The 19,638-nt window shown below is 40.5% G+C and overlaps 1 protein-coding gene across 4 annotated transcripts; it reads right to left on the minus strand.

Annotated features, from left to right (window-relative positions):
• Positions 1-1,287: 1,287 nt before the first annotated feature.
• fbxo11b (F-box protein 11b) lies at positions 1,288-14,735 on the minus strand. 4 transcript variants are annotated; one of them, XM_083932559.1, is made up of 22 exons: positions 14,458-14,735; positions 13,084-13,247; positions 12,807-12,867; positions 12,400-12,541; positions 12,172-12,301; positions 10,349-10,432; positions 10,038-10,170; positions 9,777-9,883; positions 7,640-7,751; positions 6,124-6,230; positions 5,881-6,018; positions 5,590-5,807; positions 5,202-5,382; positions 4,962-5,084; positions 4,384-4,469; positions 4,196-4,272; positions 3,967-4,110; positions 3,670-3,780; positions 3,457-3,564; positions 3,261-3,369; positions 2,884-2,982; positions 1,288-2,755 (listed from the first exon to the last, which is right to left on the minus strand). In XM_083932559.1, the coding sequence occupies exons 1-22, from the start codon at positions 14,546-14,548 to the stop codon at positions 2,626-2,628; spliced, it is 2,655 nt and encodes an 884-aa protein (XP_083788685.1). In that variant the 5' UTR covers positions 14,549-14,735; the 3' UTR covers positions 1,288-2,625. The 4 variants fall into 4 exon arrangements, with proteins under 4 accessions (XP_083788685.1, XP_083788684.1, XP_083788683.1 ...); XM_083932558.1 differs by having other exon boundaries at positions 12,400-12,544; XM_083932557.1 differs by having other exon boundaries at positions 12,786-12,867.
• Positions 14,736-19,638: the final 4,903 nt, after the last annotated feature.

Genomic DNA, 19,638 nt, shown 5'->3' on the forward strand with positions numbered 1-19,638 from the left:
TAATAGACACTGAAGCTGGAACTGTTTACTTCTGTTGATTGACCGGTAAAACATAAAGGTTAATTACTTGCCTGCATGTGATTGCTTGTGTGAGGCATCAGCTCACATGGAACTGCATGACTAATGTCGTCAGCTTGAGCTCATGTCAGGTCCAGGTCCACGAAATGTTTGTTTCACCGTCACCTGACAAGACTGATGTGTGTGTTTAGTTTATCCATGATAGCATAACTTCCCAGGGGTTCTTTTTTGAGACATGCTGGTTTTACTACAAATGATCAGCTACTAGAGAAATCATTCCACCAAAAATATTTGTGTATATATATTTACTTGACAACAAACTGAGCTGAATTTATGGAGAATTAGAATAATCCCATTTGACAGCCATAAAAGCATTTGGGGTTTAAATATTTCCTCATTAACATCAAATAGCTTTGATGAAGAGTCCAAACCTCCTGATACAGAATGTGTCAGTTGATTTATTCAGGTTTAAGTGGAAGAATCACCTCTTTTTAACGGTGTAGTTGCTTTTTAGTCTTTGTGACACTTGTTTACAACAGGTGGGTTGGTTATTCTTAAAAGTGTTATTTTGGGCAGTTTTCAAGCCTTTTATTAAATAGGACAGACAGGAAATGGGGTGAGAGAGAGGGGGAGACATGCAGCAAAGGGCCGCAGGTTGGAGTCGAACCCGTGGCCGCTGCCTCAAGGACCTTCAGCCTCTTTACATGGGGCGACTGCTCTAACCACTGTGCACCGGCTGCCCCATTGGTTAATTATTCTGATGAAAAACATCCATTCCGTGATGAAACGTGTGCTACAGGAACAGAAATAAAGTTTGTTTCCCAACATGGATCAGCTTTAAATGTTGTTCTGAGTACAGCTTGAATTTAAATTCAGCATGTTCATGTCACTATTAATATCCATTGATTCCAGCACCGTTTGCTTTACTGTATTACCTTGAAAAATCCCAGTGTTATTTCTGTACTGTACATAGTAGCCAGATGTTTGTTTACCGTTGTTTTCAGTTGCATGTCTGTTTCTGTGCAACAAGTGTTCCAAAAAGCCAGACTCAAAGTGTGTGAGTACACACTCACTTGGCCACTGAAGCTTATTCTGGGTAGTTTTTATTTCACACTAAGAAGTCTGAACTCAGCTCCGCCCATCAATTGTCTCAGCCAATAAGAGGATCCCATTCCATGAATCAGTGTGTTATAAAAAAGTGTGTTTTTATAGGGACTTCCCTTCTCCATTGGTGATTCTGCAGGATGTGAATTTAAAGACAGACACCTGTGATCTAATAAAGTTTTATTTTCTTAGAAATGGCCAGTTTCCTGTTTTCTTTTTTGTCTTTCTAAGAAAGTATACCCCTTTTTGAATTCCAACTAGCATCTACATAATGGTTATTGAATACTTCACAATATATTAAGTCTAGATGTTATGGTACATGCATACGATTCAGGCTGCATGAGGAGCCACAGTCACCACGATACACGGGGGGTGGGGGTGGGGTTGGGGGGGTCGGGCGGGGAGGACTGCAGACTGACTCTTCAGTTCCAGTTCCAAGGAGCTCTGACGCCTCCTATTGAAACCCTCTCCACAAAACACTGACTGCATCAACTTATAAACATATACACACGCGCACACACACACACATACAACTTTCACTGTACACACAACACACATTTACACACTCACATACACACCTTTATACAAGTGTGGAGCCCCTCCACCTGCCATTTAAGCTAATATACTGGAGAGGGTTTTTAGTGTTTAAACGAGATTCTCTTTCACAGAAAGAACTTCACCACTGGAACGTTTTAAGTCTCTGCACATTGCCTTGGAGTCGGGGTGGGAGGAGGGATGCTAACCAAAGAAAATAATAATTATAATAATAATATATAATAAAATAAAAGACATTCAAATACAGTCAGCTTTTTTGCTTGAAAATACAAAACTACATGAGAAAGCATTGAAATAAAATCCATTGATCAGAACATATTTTTTTTTAAAAAAGCCCAAGTGCTCCATCACACACACAATCTTGCTCTTTATCCACACACAACAGAGCAACATCCGCCCAATTGTTGCCTAGTTACAACTGCCTTGGCAGCCAATGGGGATGGCAGCTGCGAGGAAGCAGGAAGTCTCTTTGACAGCAGTTCTTGTGAGGAAGAAGAAGAAGTGGGCTGGGAGCCAAGGATCAACAACGGGGGGGGGATCTTTCTACGTGCTGACCGCCATCGACAGCCCCTCTGCATAGCCTTTCTCTCCTCATCTTCTTTGTCTACAGACTGCAATAAGAAATACTCGAGCGAGGAATCTCTTGTGGCTGTTCTGTCAGTCTACCCTCAGCTCCACTGCTCCCTCTAGTGGAGAGTGCCTCCGCTGCAGTGTGTCTGACTGCAGTGGGCAGGAAGCTGCTTCCTCTGCAGCCTCTATAACCTTGATCCCATGTGAGAGCGCCGCAATCACAGAGTCTCTCTGGGTCCTTATGGCTGCAAGTGTATGTGTGTATGTAACTGTGTGTGCTTGTGTGTGTGCATGTGTGTGTGTGTTTATGTGTGTAGTTGTGTGCAATGTAATGTGTTTAAATGCTTATGCGAGAGAGTGTAACTGGACCGGATGCCTTCAGTTATGCTGCAGCGTGTTGGACTCGATGGGCGGCGCCGAGTCATACAGAGTGTCTGTGTCATGTGTGGGCTCTCCGGCCAGCGTGCATGGGTTGGACAACGTTCCCGCTCCGCAGTCACAGAAAAACCTAGAGGGAACAGATCAGGGATTATGAAGCAAGGTCCTTTTAAAATAAATCAAACAAAATGTTAAACCTACCCCTTAGGTCACTGTCTTTCAGATATTAAAGTCATGAAGAAACTAAAAATGTCTCACCGATCGTGCCGTATAAACTCGACATCATGCCCTTGGTGGCATTTTTTGATGCAGTTTACACAGATGGCGTTCCTATCTGTTGTATTACAGGTGTGACATCTGGAGAGACAAGACACATGCATTCACACCACAATAATGGAAAATTAAAAGCCAATAGTTAAAATGGAACACAACTCCTTACTCGTGTATTTTGACAATTACTACTGTAAAGTTGTTTGTGTTGAAATACTGTTCTGAATTTCTTAAATCTTGCCCCCACATATTATAATATAATAAAACAAATAATAAAAAACAAACTGAAACAAGCATCTCAGAAACTAAATAAAAACTAATCAATACAAAACTATAATAACTCTGTTTTATCTGAGGCAGTTTACCTGTAGAAGTCATGCATGGGGTAACTGGTGTAGCTGGAGATCTTGTAGAGGCACTGTCCTCTGCTTACTGCCTTCTCAATGGCGTCCTGGTTATTCAGAATCTTATTATCTGACAGACGGGGGCAGAAAATGTGATCAGAAAGCAGAAACAACCAGCTTGACCAAAGCTTTAATGCTCACAAAAGGGGCTAGGTACCTTTCATGGTGACGTTGACTCCTGAGGCCAGAAATAAGCCTCCAAAGCGGTTGTTGAAGATCTGGTTGCCCTCCAGTGTGGCTGTGGCGTGGTTAGTGATTTCAATACCTGGAGGAGAAAAATAAAAGTCTGTCGTCAGCACCAAAAGGAAAAATAAACTGAGATGGTGTATGCTGATAATGGGGTCGATTTTGTAAAAAAAAAAAAGCTAACCTGCAGCGAAGCCGTCAAAAATGCGGTTCTTGCGGAGTATTGGGTGGCTGTTGGTGCTGATCAGCACACCGGCCTGAGCGTTCCTAAAGATGTCGTTCTCTTCCAGCAGACCTACACAGAAAAATATTTCATGGTACAATCTGCAGATATACAAGAGCAAATTGTAACGTGTGAATCTAAACACTCAAGTTTAATTGTAGGTTGATCATATTAAGTTTCAGACATATCTACCAAAAATTAAAAACATTTCAGAAGCTATGTGATGTTTCCCAAATTATCCAGCTGCTGTTTAAGCACCTCTGCCTCCATTAAAGATGCAGATGCCTCCATCTCTGCCGTCATGAATCTTATTCCGTCTCAGTGTGGGGTTGCTGTCCGTCTTGATCCACACCCCGGCCATGGCATTGTCAAAGATCTCATTGTCCTCGATGAAGCCCAGACCTGTTGTAATAATCCGCAGGATTACACACACACAAGCACACATAGATCATGAGACAAACAGAGCAGCAGAGTGAAAAATACACACCTGAGTTGTAGACCAAAATCCCCCCATTCTGGCCTCCCCATATCTTGTTGCGCCTGATCTTTGGGTTGCTCCCCGTCCTGTCAACATTCAACAGTAATTATTTGAATCATTCACAAATGCACAGAAAAAAGAAAGCTAGAAAAAACAGTTTTTTTAATGTACAGTGAATACACTGTTGAAATCATTACCTTATTTGTACACCAGAGTACATATGATTGTAGATGTCATTGTCTTCCAACACACCGTGCCCATTGTCGTAGAAATACACGCCAACCTAAAAAACAAAGAAAAATCATAACACTGAACACAAGAAAAGATAATACAGATCTATTAACGGGATAAAACGGCACAGTAGGTTTAAGAGTTGTTAACTGTAGATTCAATATACAAGTCATTTCTTCCTGAGAAAAGGAAAGTACACAGTAAAAGAAGCAAGCTAAAGAACGCTGTAAGTGAGTGTGTATATATGTGTGTGTATATAATTATATTAATTGCCGATTAAGTTATCAGTTATTTTCTCGATTAATCGATTAGTTGTTTTGTCTACAACATGTCAGAAAATGGTGAAAAGTATTTCTATAGTCCAAAATGACATTGTCAAATGTCTTTTGTCCACAACTCAAAGATATTCAGTTTACTTTGCTGAAAAAAATCCTAAAGAACAGTAAAATATTCCTTTTGAATGGCAAAATCTACACTGACAAAAATCTGAGCGGGGTATAGCCCTTGGTTTAATACAGGCAGTGTTTGACCGTGTTAGTTCTACCTGTTTGCCGCTGTGGATGCGGTTCTTGCGGAGGACAGGAGTGCTGCCTGTAGTCACCCAGACTCCAGCCAGCGTGTTACTGTAAACCTCATTCTCCTCGATCACCCCCTGGCCTTTCTCGTGCTGAAATGCAAAGCAGGACCAGCTGTCAAAAACTTCTTGACAGGGAGAGCGGTTAAAGGTTTTTTTTACTTGCTGGAAAAAAGGTTACGTTTTAGCCAAAGTGAACAGTGCATTTACCACATAGATGCCCCCGTGCTGTCCATCGTGGATCTTGTTGTGCCGTACAATGGGGCAGCTGTTGGTTCGGATCTGGATTCCCGCCAAGGCGTTACCGTAGATATCGTTACTCTCTATCAAACCCCGTCCGTCGCCGAATATGTACACCCCTCCTTGGTTACCATTGAATATAGCATTTCCCCTGGTTATGAAAAGGAAAAACATTCACAATCTTGGAAGACAGAGATCTCAAGTTTCATACACAATCATGTATTTTCCATATCAAAACCAGACATGTTGACCTTTTCATATTTTTCTGTCTCCATTGAAATCAGATTTTGCACACAACCAGGACCCAAACAGCCTGTATCCTCTCATAGGTTCACTACAAATGTGTCTGTGTCCTCACCGTATCGTCGGGTCACTGTTGGACGTGATCCACACACCAGCAAAGTTATTGGCATAGATTTTGTTCTCTATAAACTGTCCCCGGCCCTTCTCGTGGACATAGATGCCTCCCGTTTGGCCATGGTGGATCTCACAGCGCACCACCGTGGGGTTGGCGTAAGCCTTCACCTCAAAGCCTGCTATGCGGTTTCTATGGATGTTACAGTTCTCAAAGTAACCCTGAAACACAGAACAGATGTATTAGATGTCTGTGATGTGAAAATGTACAACATGACAGTTGTGGTGTATTTACCATGCCGTGATCGAAGGTGAACACTCCGACATCTCGTCCGTGATGGATGTGGTTACGTCTAATGATGGGATTACCGTGGTTTTTCACCCAAATTCCTGCTAGCGCATTGTTGCTGATTTCATTGTCTTCATAAATGCCCTGGAACGACAGAGAAGACAGAGTCAGAGGCCTGTGTGAACATTTGTGTATGCATTTATGGAAAAATGTTTTGTGTTATCACAGAGAAGGCAAAGTCCTTTTTACCTGTGCGTGATCTGTAATGTACAGTCCTACGTTCTCACAGTCACTTATGTTGCAGTGTTTGATGGTTGGACACGCTCCCTGGCCACTCACACACACAGCTGAACCCACTAAAGCAGGGGAAAAAACCACAAGTGTCACACGCCTGTAGAGCTGCAAGTAATGATCACTTTCATTCACAGCTGGCCGAAGGTATTATATCTACAATGACATGAGCAGACAAAAGAAAACAAACTCTGAGACTTAAGGAGCAGGAACCAGCAAAAGTTTGATATTTTTTATAAAGACTAAAATCAGTATAATAATTATTTGGTTAATTTTCTGCTGTCCATTATATACATAACCAAATAATTTGTTTATTGCCTAGAAAACTAACAAGTACAAACACATAAAAAGTAAAGTGCCAAAATACTGGCACCTCAGTTCTGCAGACACTGAACGTCGATGAGTCAAATCATCCCTCAGTGACCCCTCTGCATCTTTTTTATCCGTCAGTGTGCATTACATAGCATGTTTAGATTCTAGCGGGGCGAGCTTGCTTGCTTAAAAGAAACCATGTGAACAGTGTTTTTCACAGGTGGTTGTAGGCTATAGCCATTATGACACAGCAGTCAAGTCACACCAACACTACATGGTAATGTGATGCAGTCTGTGTTCCAAGACGGGTTGGGTGGGTTGCCAAATCGCCAGAGAGCCCTGACACACTGAGGACAATCCGCCCCAGTTGACAGTCGACAGGGGCAACGGCCCTCCCCGCAGGGAGAGAGGGTGCAGTGTACACTAAAAGTCCCCAGCCCTGAGAAGCAGCGAGGTCTCGGTGAGGGGTGCTGTAAAGCTAACAACTTGAGACACTTTTTTCTGATTGCCAAACAGTTTATATGTAAAAATAATTTATAATAAATAATAAAATAAACAAATAGTCGAATCTTCATATTGAGCAGCCAAAAAAAAAAACCTGGGTACCGCCCTTAGAAATAATAAAGGTAATGAGATCTTCTAGGCAGTTGATTCCACATAATACGTATTGCTTTTAAAACATACAATGTATTGCTGTGACAAGCTACATGAAGATGATAATCATATTACACAAGGTCACATGACCGAGGCTGATGGAAGCTAAACATCAATGCATTAGGGGTTGTGTCATATTGTGCAATATTAGCACAGGTCCTTCCAGATTTCCCACTGCTGCAACCCAAAACCCCACAGTTTTTCATGAAAGAGAACAAACTGTCATAATAAAAGTAATTGCCAAAAAAAAATACTGCTCTGGGGTTTTTCGGTTTTCAGTCCAAGACCCAAATAACAAATTTAGACTCTCAGCCTGGGACCTAATGGACACACTGATTATTTAGGGATATACCAAAAGTAGGGACATTGTGTTATAAACCACAGTAAACCATGGCTGTTTTAATGAAAGAGTGCACACACACATACACGTACCATAATAAAAATAAAGTAAAAGCTGATGTTGCATCTGTATCCTCCCCTACCAACATGTGATGAGTGTGTGCCTTACCTGTGCACGTGGAACGGATGATACAGTGGTCGATGTTGGGGCTGCAGTTCACTGTGATCTCCAGACAGTGGTGGGCGTTATGGTGCTGTGCAGACTTATCATCAGGATTAAACTGAGGAGAGAAGAGCAGCAGAAGTCAGACTGTCGCTGCGGTTACTGACAACATCAAGCTTCTTCCACCCACCACATCCACACTGGACTCTCCTGACTGGAGGCATTCGTGCCACTAATACTTGTAGCTGCCAACAGGATATAACCAGGACACAGAGATATCTAACACCAGAAGAAAAAAAGTGAATATTCAATATGATCAGGGATTTATTTTTTGTTACTGAATAATTTGCAACAGATGGGACACCTTAACAACCCATAATATACAAAGTGTTATAGGTGGTTTAACTCAATATACAAAACTGGCTTGACAACCAACACAGTAGGGATGGGCAATGATTCGACACAACTCTTCAAAGAGGAGTCAAATTGTTCCAAGTTGTGATCGACCGATAAAGGATTTTATATGGCTGATGCTGATATTTAGACAGCAGGGCAGCCGATATCATGTTAATTTATTTGTCCCATACTGATTTGTTTTTATAGTTGAATCTGACTAGTCACGTATTGCCTATAGTCGACTGATCGTCAAATCAGTTGTTTTTTTGCTCATGAAAAACCTCTGATCCGGGGTAGTGAGCCATGGACATGAAGCAGACAGCGGCAGCAGCACGTTATTCTGCACGGTCACGCGTGTCAGGCAGAGGGTTACTGAGAGATGCGATCTCTGAAAGGGGCATCTTATCAAAAGTAATTGTCGTTATAACATCAATGTGTTTTGTTTGTATCATTTGTTGACAATAGATGACAGTATATTTAGAACTGTGGTTTTTCATTTCATATTTTTAGCAACAGTATTTATTAATAAGCTTATATTTATACCCAAATAGGCTATTTATCATGGTTTATTGGGAGAAACCAAGCAGCTATATGTAAAATCAGACATTCAGCACCCCCTGATCCCGAAGGGTATGATCTATTGTTTCATAACCACAGTTTTGCGACGTTTCGACTATACAATCGGCAGTCGAATCAGGCTCCTCGAATCGAAGAAAAGTGGACTATTCAGGGTCATCCCTAGATAACAATTTATTAATAAAAAGAATGAAACATGAAATTGCTGAACTCAAACAAACATACATATATTTTACACAGTAATAGTTGTCTCTGTTTAGTTGTAGGTTATAACTCAGAGTTTTGAACGCGACAAACGCCCGTACAATAGTTTTTCAAGCCTTGTAACCTAGATTAGCTGGCTGAAGGCTTGCCACCATGAACCAAGTGGGGAGTGCTAACTTTATTGGACAGCAGCCAGCAGTTAATCAGCCTTGTGCCTGTGCAGATTATCTCAAAAGGACATTAACCTGCCCGATTAATTGGCCAATTACTAGTTTCTAATGAATATTATTTGTGAGAAATGACACCTTTCACACATCAGTCACACATAACCATTTCCCCCTGGGATTATTAAAGCATTTCTGATTCGGATAAACCCAAATCTTGTGATGTGAAATGTTTAATTGGCATTGTATGACATTAAGTTTATCTCAGTTTGATAAATGAGTCTGATTACTCTCACATCTACTTCCTGAGCTCTTTAACGTGGTACACAGTTCATGTTACAACCTTCTAGCTAGCATTTATAAAAAAAATTAAATATAAAAATCAGTGGAACAACAATTGATCAGCAAACCCATCTGAAAGAAAAACATGTTGTTGAAGCCATGTAGAGCTGTACCACATCAAAACATATTTTATAGGTTGGTCAAAGTGTCCTTTTCCAATCGTCAACAGTGCAGAGACAAATTTTCTAGTTGACCGCAAATTTTGGTTTTGTTATAAGGAGCAATTTTTGTATCCTCACAATGTTTGTTGTTCACCTCATTTGTGATTCTCACTTACAGAAACCCAGGAGTCTCCATTTGGGATATAATAATGTTATCCTCAACTATGAATAAATAATAAATTACAGCCTGAGCTGGACTTTCCCACTATGAATACATAAACAGGGTTATTAATATACAGCCAATCTTCAAGTTTGTTTGAAAAGAGGTCAAATCAATGAAAAGGTGACCTCTATATGTACCTTGATGGTCATGTATCCCACATAGGCATCCTCTGATCCCTCCATGAAGACAAACGTTGAGTCTCTAGTATTCTCTATCACCACCTTGTCTGCTACTTTACCGGGAGCTGCGGGGAAAGTAGAGAACGCTCATTAACACCCTCATACATATGGACATAAACACACCTGAGTGTATCCCATCATAAGAGAAATATTGATTGCTTGCGGCACAAGCATCAAGGTAAAGTCTTAAGTACTTTCCAGTGGAGGAAACCCGCTTACCTGCACCAATCATGGTGATGGGGGACTCTATATAAATCCACTCGTCTGTATAGATGCCAGAGTGGACAAAGATTAGACCGTCAAAGTGAGCCTCTTGTACTCCACCCAACGCGTCCTCAATGGTGTCATAATACTGCAGGAGAAAGGTAATAAAACCACTTTAAGTCCGAATATACACACCTAGAATTCACCAAAGGGCCATTTGGAAAAGCAAGCAGGTGTTTACATTTGTTTACATGTGCTTGGCATAAATGTCAGTGCTATGGCCAATTAAAATAAATCCTGAAGAATTTCTTTTAGCCATGACTTACCAGCATATTCTCTCTGCCTTTGTATCTGCCAGGGTTACTGTAGAAATGTTCAGCGAAGCCTGGTTTTACATGAGCACCTTTGTACTGCAACACAGAAAACATCAAAGTCAACTTTCTGGTGACCTCACATTCACACAGTCCACATATAACCTCTGTAGCAAACTAATCTTGAAGCTAAAACAAATGTTTGACTTAAAAATATTGCTTACTTAGGTGTAGTACTGTTTTTAAACAGTATTTAGACAAATAGTGCAAATTGAATGTGCTACACAAGAGGGTAGCACAAATTGAGGGAGGAGGTGGGAGCACTGCCTGCTTCCTCCTTTGTCACTCATATCCACCATAGATTGTATATAAATATGAGGTTGACCCATTGGGCTGTTCAGACTATAGTGGCACAGAGCTCCACAACCAGCACACGATCTAGTTTGTGGTCTATTTTCTCCACAAGCCATGAGTGGATCTGGCAAGAAAACAGACTGATAATCTATTACAGGCACTATAAATATACTTTACATAATATAGATGATCAGATTTTTGCTTTCCCCTTGACACCAAATCCCCGGCCATCTTCTTGTCATGTAATGAGGGAAATCTGAATCCTGCTACTCTTTGGAGCAGAGCAGAGAGGTTTACAGGGAAACTGATTCGTTAAAAATGAATTAACAGGGTTTTATTTCTACAAAAATAAGAAAAGCAACGGTGGACAAGTAATGTAATCAGGGTCTGCCCAAACCCTGAAACACCTAATAGCATGTTCACTTGTGACACCTTGTTGCCTGGTGCATGTTTACTGGTTATGAACACTTCAACCAGAGACCCTTTTCTCCCCGAAGAAGTAAAATGATCCAACTAAAGTCACTGGAAAAGGGCAACAGTCTGAAACACTATTACTGAATTTTGTGAGGTGGAATTTCTTTTTTTTCTGGTTCCTGTCTGGTTAACCTGATCCTAATCCTGAAACTCCAGAACCCAAAATTAGGAACCACTGGCATCCAAAGAAGAACTATGTATGTGAAGGTAGCTTTCAGATTGATTACAATAGATGCAACAACAAAGCACTGCACTCTTATTATTTCTACACAATAATACGCTGCTTAGGCAGTAACAGTAAGAGGTAGGACTCAAGTGACCATCAATCAATGTTTTAAATGTTCCTTTTCAAATTAGAATGCATTAAGCAGAGGTGTGTTTCCCATTAACCTGAGGACTTCAGATGATGTTTAGTCTGAGAAGTTGATTGACATAATTAGATAAACATACTATTGTTGACAGTCTTGGAACAACATTGTTATCACATGTCCATATGTTGCACCGATCTGTCTGTGAATGAACTGAAAACATTTATTGTTAGACTGAACTTTGGACAAATAAGGAGAAAAAAACCAGCTAGTGGTCTTAACGCTTTGACCAAAATTTTCCCCCAGACAAAAGGCACAACACAACCATGAGTAGATTATCTGTTTACATAAAATAATATGAGATCAAACACAAACACTAAAGCATTAGCAATTTCAAAGCCAAGTTTATTTGACTGTTGATTTTCATTCTTACTGCTTACAGTTTCTTAATCAAGTGCATTTTCCTGCACTTATCTACTTTATATAGTAATAGCTATCCTTACATTTCTTCCTGTGATATTGAGATATTTCATGTTTCATATTTATTCCCTTTCTAATGTGTGTCTGTGAATAGTTTCCACTTTACAGTCAGGCACTCTTCCCCCCTCAAGGTAAAGTCTACCCTAGTGAGTGGCATGGATTTTATTGCTGCCCATACACATGTACAAGAGAGCACACAGAGAACAACAGGGACAGACTTACCAGCTGTTGGAAGCTCTCCTTCCAGGGGTTTGGGTGTTCATGCTCCTCTGGGCTGACTTGGTAGAACCTGCCTGGCTCAGGGTGCATCATGGGACGTGTGTACTCAAACACCTCCATGTATAGACGTTTCCTAGACGATTAAACATCACATAAAACACATTTCAGTTGTCTGCCTTTTAATGAAAGGAACAATAAAATGTACTTTTCCATCTCTGCAGAAGCACTGACCATAGGATGGGATCGTTGGCTAGCTGACTGAATCTCTTGCAGACACATGCTGCCTGACAGAGGTCCTGTTCCAGTAAGTAGGAGAAGATCTTCAAAACAACCTCATCTGGAAGCTTCTGCTGCAGATATTGCTCTGCTGGGGCTGCTAAACACACACGGACAAACAAACAGACACACGCACACACTGTAAGCTTTAGGGGAAAAAAAAATCTCAGCACATTAAACTTTGGAGTCATGCTATTTAATGGATTGCAAAAAGTAATAAGATTCACCAGCACACCCAGAAAAATCAATAACGATCCAAAAAAAAAAAAAAAAAATGAAAAAAATAAAATAAAAAAAGGCTTTCACTCTTCTTGCCCCAGCTGCAGAGATTTAACACACACCTGGCAGGTCGTGGCTCTTACCGGACACTCGTGCCCGCTTGGCTCGATGGCCAAAGGCCTCTGTTGATGAAGTGGAAGCTCCCTGTAAAAGAGTGGAAATAAGACGTTAACTTCATGCCAAGATTCAAGCGCTAAGTAATCAACTAGAAAATTCCCTGCTTGGTCACAAAATCATTGTTCTCTTAAAAAGGAGGACAATCGATAAGAAATTCTCTCATACTCACACACTTACGTCTGTAGACATGCACACTGCAGTCCATGCACACACAAAAAAAGCACTTTAATGTTTTAGTCTAACCTCCATTGGGCCCTTGCTGGGGCAGGCAGAGGCGGTGGCAGAGGCAGAAGCGGTTCTCTTGGGAAGCAGGGTCTTACGTCGAAGCTGGTAGGGACTGTTCTGAGCTCCTGGACCGGACTCCTCAATAGCCATTTCTGCTGCAGCTGCTGCAGGAGCCTCCTCATCTGCACAAAAAAAGGAAAACAGATTTCCTTTACATACACTTTCTCAAGAGGCACTTCAATGCACAAAGCTGCAGGATAGGCCAAGGCCATGCCATTAAAAAAAAAGCATGGGTATTATAGCACCATGCCCAATCATGCCTCTTTTGCTCAAACTAATATTTCTCCATTAATTGCGTCAAACACTTTAAACCACTGACTTTCTTATTCTTCTCACTAATAATGACAATGGTGTGCATTCAGCTCACATGCATGTATGCACACTGCGCAGGCTAACAGACAGGGTAATAGTTGGTAAGGCAGACAAAGGTTAGTGATTGATAATGGCAGATGAACCCCCCTGCAGCCACATTACCAGTCTTTTCATGTCTAGTCATTTTAACAGCTGATATTTGGCAATGTGTGCGTGTCTCCGAGGTGCTATATTTGTGTGCACAATATGACTCAATCTTTCTTGGTGCTGTCAAATAAAAAGGGCCGCAGATGAAGAAGTCGATCAGCTAATGGCTAAAAAAAAACCGAACTGCGTAGCTCGCAAATCCGCGGTGTAAACAAATCGAGCTAGCAGGATCTCCGAGAACAAGGAAAGGGGATGTGGGTACAATGTTGCTTTGCGGTGCACTGAAATCGGGTGAATTCATCCAAAAACCACACAGGTATCATCTATCACAGCTGATATTTGTGTGTGGCCTCCTGGAAGGAAGGTTGGGGGCAATGCTATTCGCCTGCTAATGTTTTTGTTAACGTTTACACCCCAAAAAAATGGCAGTCCCGAAGACGACGCCGCAGATATTTACACCCTCAGAATCGTTAGTGACAGCTGGGAATGCGACGGCCGAGGAAGGCACGCAGTTTGTGGGTTAGAGCGCATGAAGTCGGCCCCCTTGTTGCCTCCAGCTGAGGTTACCTGCGCTATTAAATGTTGTCCGTTTTAGCTACATACGCATTACGTTAGACAACCCCCCAACCTCCACATAAACCTGGTGAGCTAGCTGTTAGCTCCCAATCACTCAAGCCAAACAAAGCGCGGCCTGGCCTAAGCCTCAGAGCGAGAAGAAGCCTCGGTGTTTCCTAGTGAACCCACCCGTCTCTAAGGAATGGGAAAACAAGGCCAGTAGCAACAAAAACCCAGGGTTGTTATGGGTGAAGACTCTTAACGGCTACTTTCTTCCGTGTGAAATCATTAGCCGTGACCGTGGGCCTCTAGCTTTACCTCTATTATCCCCGTTGTTCCGTTCGGGCTGCACCGGGCGCGGCCTCGACACTCGCCTGGGTCTCCTGTTGGTGGCTCTGACGGAGTTCATCTGGGGAGTTGGTTGTTGGATAAAATAACACTGCTATCCTCGAACCAAACTGCCTTTCTTATTTCCGCCAGATACACCGCTACAAATTGCGATCGAAAACCCGCTGGTATTTGGGGTGTAATCGCCTTTTTTTCTCTCCCTCCGTGGTGTTACACAGCTCCGTCTCAGTCTGTAGCAGGAGGAGCCATTAAACCCACACGGGGAAACAACAATCGCGAGAAAAAAAGAGCAAGAGAGAGAGTGTGACCGTTCGTCCAATCACAGTTCGCGTTTCATGAGTTCTTCCCTCCAGCGGCCAATCAGGAGCTCCGTATCATAGGAGTTGATAAAACCCTTATTGTTGAGGTTCGGAGTCGGTCAAGCGTCGATTTGATCAATGCACTGGTAATAATAATAATAATACCCATTCAAAGTTGCTTGGTTTTGTTAGATACGAAGCTGTATTTGGGAAAGAATATTTTCTTATCAATATCAAATTATTCTTTGCAGACTTATTAAAATTAAAATAATGTAAATTTGTCAAGTAAAACCTCACTTTAATGTTAGAAATGGCGTTATATATTAAGACAATTAATCAAAAAACTAAAGAAGAAGAAGAATTACTATATTTATCCCGCAACGGGGAAGTTACATTTTTTCACTCTTATTATTATTCATGTTACACACACAGGTCCGAAATACACACACATGCACAAACAGGACCTATACGTGCAATTAAGGAGAGATGTCAGAGAGAGGGGGCTGCCGGTGACCGGCGCCCTGAGCAGTTGGGGGTTCGGTGCCTTGCTCAACAGCACCTCGGCAGTGCCCAGGAGATGAACTGGCACCTCTCCAGCCACCTGTCCACGCTCCATATGTGGTCCACACTGGGACTTGAACCAGCGACCCGACGGTTCCCTGCCAAGTCAGCCAACTGTAAGATCGTGTTCTGCAATTAATCCATAATACATTTATTTTAAATTCTTTAATGACCCCCCCCCCCCCCATTGTTTCTTCTTATTTATTTTTGTTTGTTTATTTATTTTTTACTTTTTTACTTGTTTGGTTTTGTATATATATGCTTTTTATTATTCTGTATGTTTTTATATAAACTTAAAAACATGTGATGTATTATCGTTTTTTTCTCATTTGTAATGAATAGCAAGTTGAAATAAAATGTTAAAAATAAAATAACCATTAAAAAAAATGTACATTATGTTACAAGGGCTAATTATTCTATTGTGTGCCACAGTGACACAGGGTATACTTTAATGTTAAACCAAGCATTTCAACAATCACTCTCACTTAATTATTAACAAAGTGCATAACCTTGAATGTGTCTAATTGTCTTCCTGTCTAAATGATTTAGTCTATTATTTGATCTATAGGCTGAATATCAGTGGGAACATGAGTGTATGGAACATACTGAGCATATGGAGGACAGACGCTTGGGGTGTGGTGCATGAACTCTTTAAGTTTATACATTTTCACACTTTAAAATAAAAAATGAAAGTGAAATGAAAATGTGAATGTTTCAGAAGGATACATGGACTGTGATATGGAGCATGATAGGGAGAATACAATTAAAAAGTAAAAGCCCTTTAAAACTTAATTGTAGGAGTCTATGTATTAATTAATAATTAAAAACAGAATAATTGAATAATATTTTTGTCATTATTTTTTAATTTTAGTCTTTTAATGTATCACATAAATACAAATGAAATCAAAGAATTTATGATTTGACATTTAGAATATAAATAAATCAATCTGAATTAGATATTGAAAAAGCCTTTAATTATTTGAGTGTTCATACAGTCAATTTTTAACTCAAATAAATTCAAACTAAATAATATTTTTTTTACAGACACTTAATTTCACTTTAATAAACATTGTGTTGTCAATTAATTACATGTAATTGGACCACCAGATGGCACTGTTGAGCTGCAAACGATGAGACTATGATCTCACAGCACTGAAGGACACATTAAGAAAGGTTTTATGCTATTGTAGGTTTGATCTGGAGGGTTTCTTTCTGTTCTTATTCTGTCTGGAGAAGATCTTTATGTAGGAGCTCCTCCAACACCTTTGTACATTCAACAAAAGCATGGCTTAATCCGTTATACTGATCAGTGAATTTAAGTTTGAGGATGATTACATGAATTCATTGTTTCAGACAGCGACAATGATGTCTTCATGTATAGTTTTATGACATAACAGTTTGATGTCTCTTGTTTTATTCCAGATATTCTTTTATGAAGGCATGTTATGAAAGAATACCACCATGCTGTAAAGGGAAAAGTCCGTTTTATTGTTCTGTTAAAACTCAACATCCACACCGATGTATGTTTTTGCATCTCATTTAACATCATGCTGAACGGCTGAGCTTTGCTGTCACTATTAATGGCTTGTAGTTCCTGTTGAGTGACTTTAAACAGTGGTTGAAGAAGTATTCAGATCAGATCTTATTCTTAGTACTTCTGATTGCTCTGTACCGTTGCTACGATGACCTAATTTCCCCTCGGGGATAAATAAAGCTATCTATCTATCTATCTATCTTTTAAAATGCTATTACAAGTGAAAGTCCTGCATTGAAAATGTTAAATTCAATTCAATTTTAATTCAGTTCAAATTTTATTGAGCCAAATCATAACAAAAGTTATCTCAAGACACTTTACATATATAGAAGGTCTAGACCACACTCTATGACTTATTTATGAATCAAGTTAAAGTATGTAAGTAGGAAAATACACTTACAATTTGGTAGGTGGTGGCCTAAAGGTTTGAGAAGCGAGCTTGTGAGCTTGTGACTTTGTGACTGGAGGGTCGCCGGTTCAATGAAAATAGATAAATCTGGGTGGGGAAGTGAAAAAGCAGCAGAAGCAGGTGCCCTTGAGCAAGGCCCATATCCCAAAAACCGCAGTGGAGCTGCTCAGTGGTCAGCCGAACAGACTACGTTTGCACTGAGCAGCTTCCAGGTGTGAATGTGATCAGTGTGTTCCTGAAAAACACAGGCTCAGTGCACTCCCCCTAATAGATAAAGGAAAAAAAAGGTTAAACATGTACTGAAAAAACTTAAAACAAAAATTTCCATAAAAAATGACTGATCATAAATAGTTCTGTCAATCAACCGACTGATTAATCCGGTTGGTAATGTCCGCTGTTCTTGTCGGCCTGGTTTGTTAGTTTAAATTCTAACAAACCATCATATTTTATAAACTACATATGTTTTGTGTGCAATGCTCTTAATTTGTAAAGTAACAGTAACAGGAGTAAAATGTCGTCTAGTAGCAGTAGAAAGTACCTCAAATTAGCACTTACTTACAGTATTTAGTAGTTTCTTTCCACCACTGACTATAAATATGTTGCTCACAGCATAATAGATCACAACAGAGCAGAGATAATAGCACCACCTGGTGGTTAAAGAGTAAAAATGCACTCACACGTTCACTGTTGACATGCAGAGGGAAGTGTATCCATACCAATGAGAGGGACTCAGATTCCTGCTAGCAGCTGCAGCCTTGAAACCCTGGGTTGCTTGCCTCTGAGTGTGTGTGTGTGTGTGTGTGTGTGTGTGTGTGTGCTCGCGTGTGTGTTTTATCTAGATGCCAAATCCATCCTCCTGTAATAAGCAGAAAGAGCAGCTGTGTAGTCTTCCCTCCCACAAACCACCACCCACCCTGGCACTCACAGAGCAGAGGTTGGTAGGGGTCACGTTGTCCTTGAAAGCTTTGGATGCTCTGAAGGACAGCATTTCTAGATAAAGACACCTCTGTTTGGCGTGTTTTCATTTGCTTTTTTACTCCTCGTACGCTCGCATACAACATACAAAATCTACTCGGAAAAAATAAACAAATTTGTAATGAAAAAATCAACATAAAAAGATATATTTGTACAAAACACAGACAGAGAAAAACGTGGCACTTAATAAAACTTCCATTTACAAACGATACACTTAATTACATTACAAGGATAATTACACATCCTTCATTTTAGGAGAAACTGAATGGTAGGAGGGGTGTGGAAGAATGGAGAGCTACAGCAGACAGAGTGTATGAGGAGATTATTAATCAGCAGATCCCTGTGGTGTGCTTCTTAATGAATACCGTTCAATCATCACGTTGGATGCTAAACGAATGTTGATGTCTTGATGCGCATTAGCCGATATCCTGAGTGTTGAACCTTTGTTAAACTATTTCAAAGTACTTCAGTGTATGTAATTATCCTAAGACAACAGATGGATGGCATTTGCTACGCAAGACGATGCACGAAAGTATAATGAGTTTACTCACCTTCCTCCACTCTTTCTACATTTCCTCGCTGCCTAAGTTGTTATGATGCAGCAAACTCCACCCATCTGGTGTTCAAATCAGGTTAAAACAAACGCACAGAATTATCTAGGACATCTTTTTGACCTAGATTTGGTCAAAGCATCTGCAGTTGTGTACACACTGTACATACGAATATACCCATGGGTCACATTAAAGCTGAAGTCAGTCATTTTCTGCCTTTTTTTTCATATGCGTTGACACCGTCACTTTGTCCTGACAGCACAATGAGACGGACGATGTGTGAAAAAGTTATGTTGCTCTACCTCCACCTTCTGCTCCCTGGGTGTTCCCAATTTCAAATGCTACATACCACATGCGGTTATTTCCAACATATACTACACTGCCTTACCTCAAATAGACATTTGATTGATAACCTGCAGCTTTCATTGCATTTAGGGTCTGATAAACCCTTGTTTAGTCTAGAAAAGAGTTCATGATTGTCAAGTGTTGTACATTGGGGCTGTTGTGAAAATCAAGCAGCTCATAAACACAATAAAAACCAAAAAAAAAAAACGAGAAAATGTTTAAAAAGAAAGAAAAGCCACCAAAGCAGCTTGGGAGTAAGTTCATCTTTTTTTTAGTTTCCCTGTGCAATGCATTTTTTTGCTTTTAAATACACTATATTACAGTATTATTATTATAATAAGTTACAATAACTCCTGTTTTTTTAAAGGGAAGAGCCGAGAAGTCTCAGACACCAATAACTGTAGTGCACAGGGAGCAGGAGGTGGAAGCAGAGGTACATGACTCTCACAGAGCGGCAACATACCAGAGATAAAAAAT

This window comes from Echiichthys vipera, assembly GCF_963691815.1.
Source record: "Echiichthys vipera genome assembly, chromosome: 18".
In the NCBI taxonomy this organism is placed as follows: domain Eukaryota; kingdom Metazoa; phylum Chordata; class Actinopteri; order Perciformes; family Trachinidae; genus Echiichthys; species Echiichthys vipera.

Bases quoted from the DNA above. Each gene is read 5' to 3' on its own strand.
- fbxo11b (XM_083932556.1), bottom strand. From the start codon at position 14,548: ATGAACTCCGTCAGAGCCACCAACAGGAGACCCAGGCGAGTGTCGAGG. The intron at 10,171-10,348 runs GTAAGTCATGGC...TTTCTCCTGCAG, and splicing joins AAGGCAGAGAGAATATGCTG to TATTATGACACCATTGAGGA. The intron at 6,231-7,639 runs GTAAGGCACACA...CCCCTGCTTTAG, and splicing joins CATCCGTTCCACGTGCACAG to TGGGTTCAGCTGTGTGTGTG.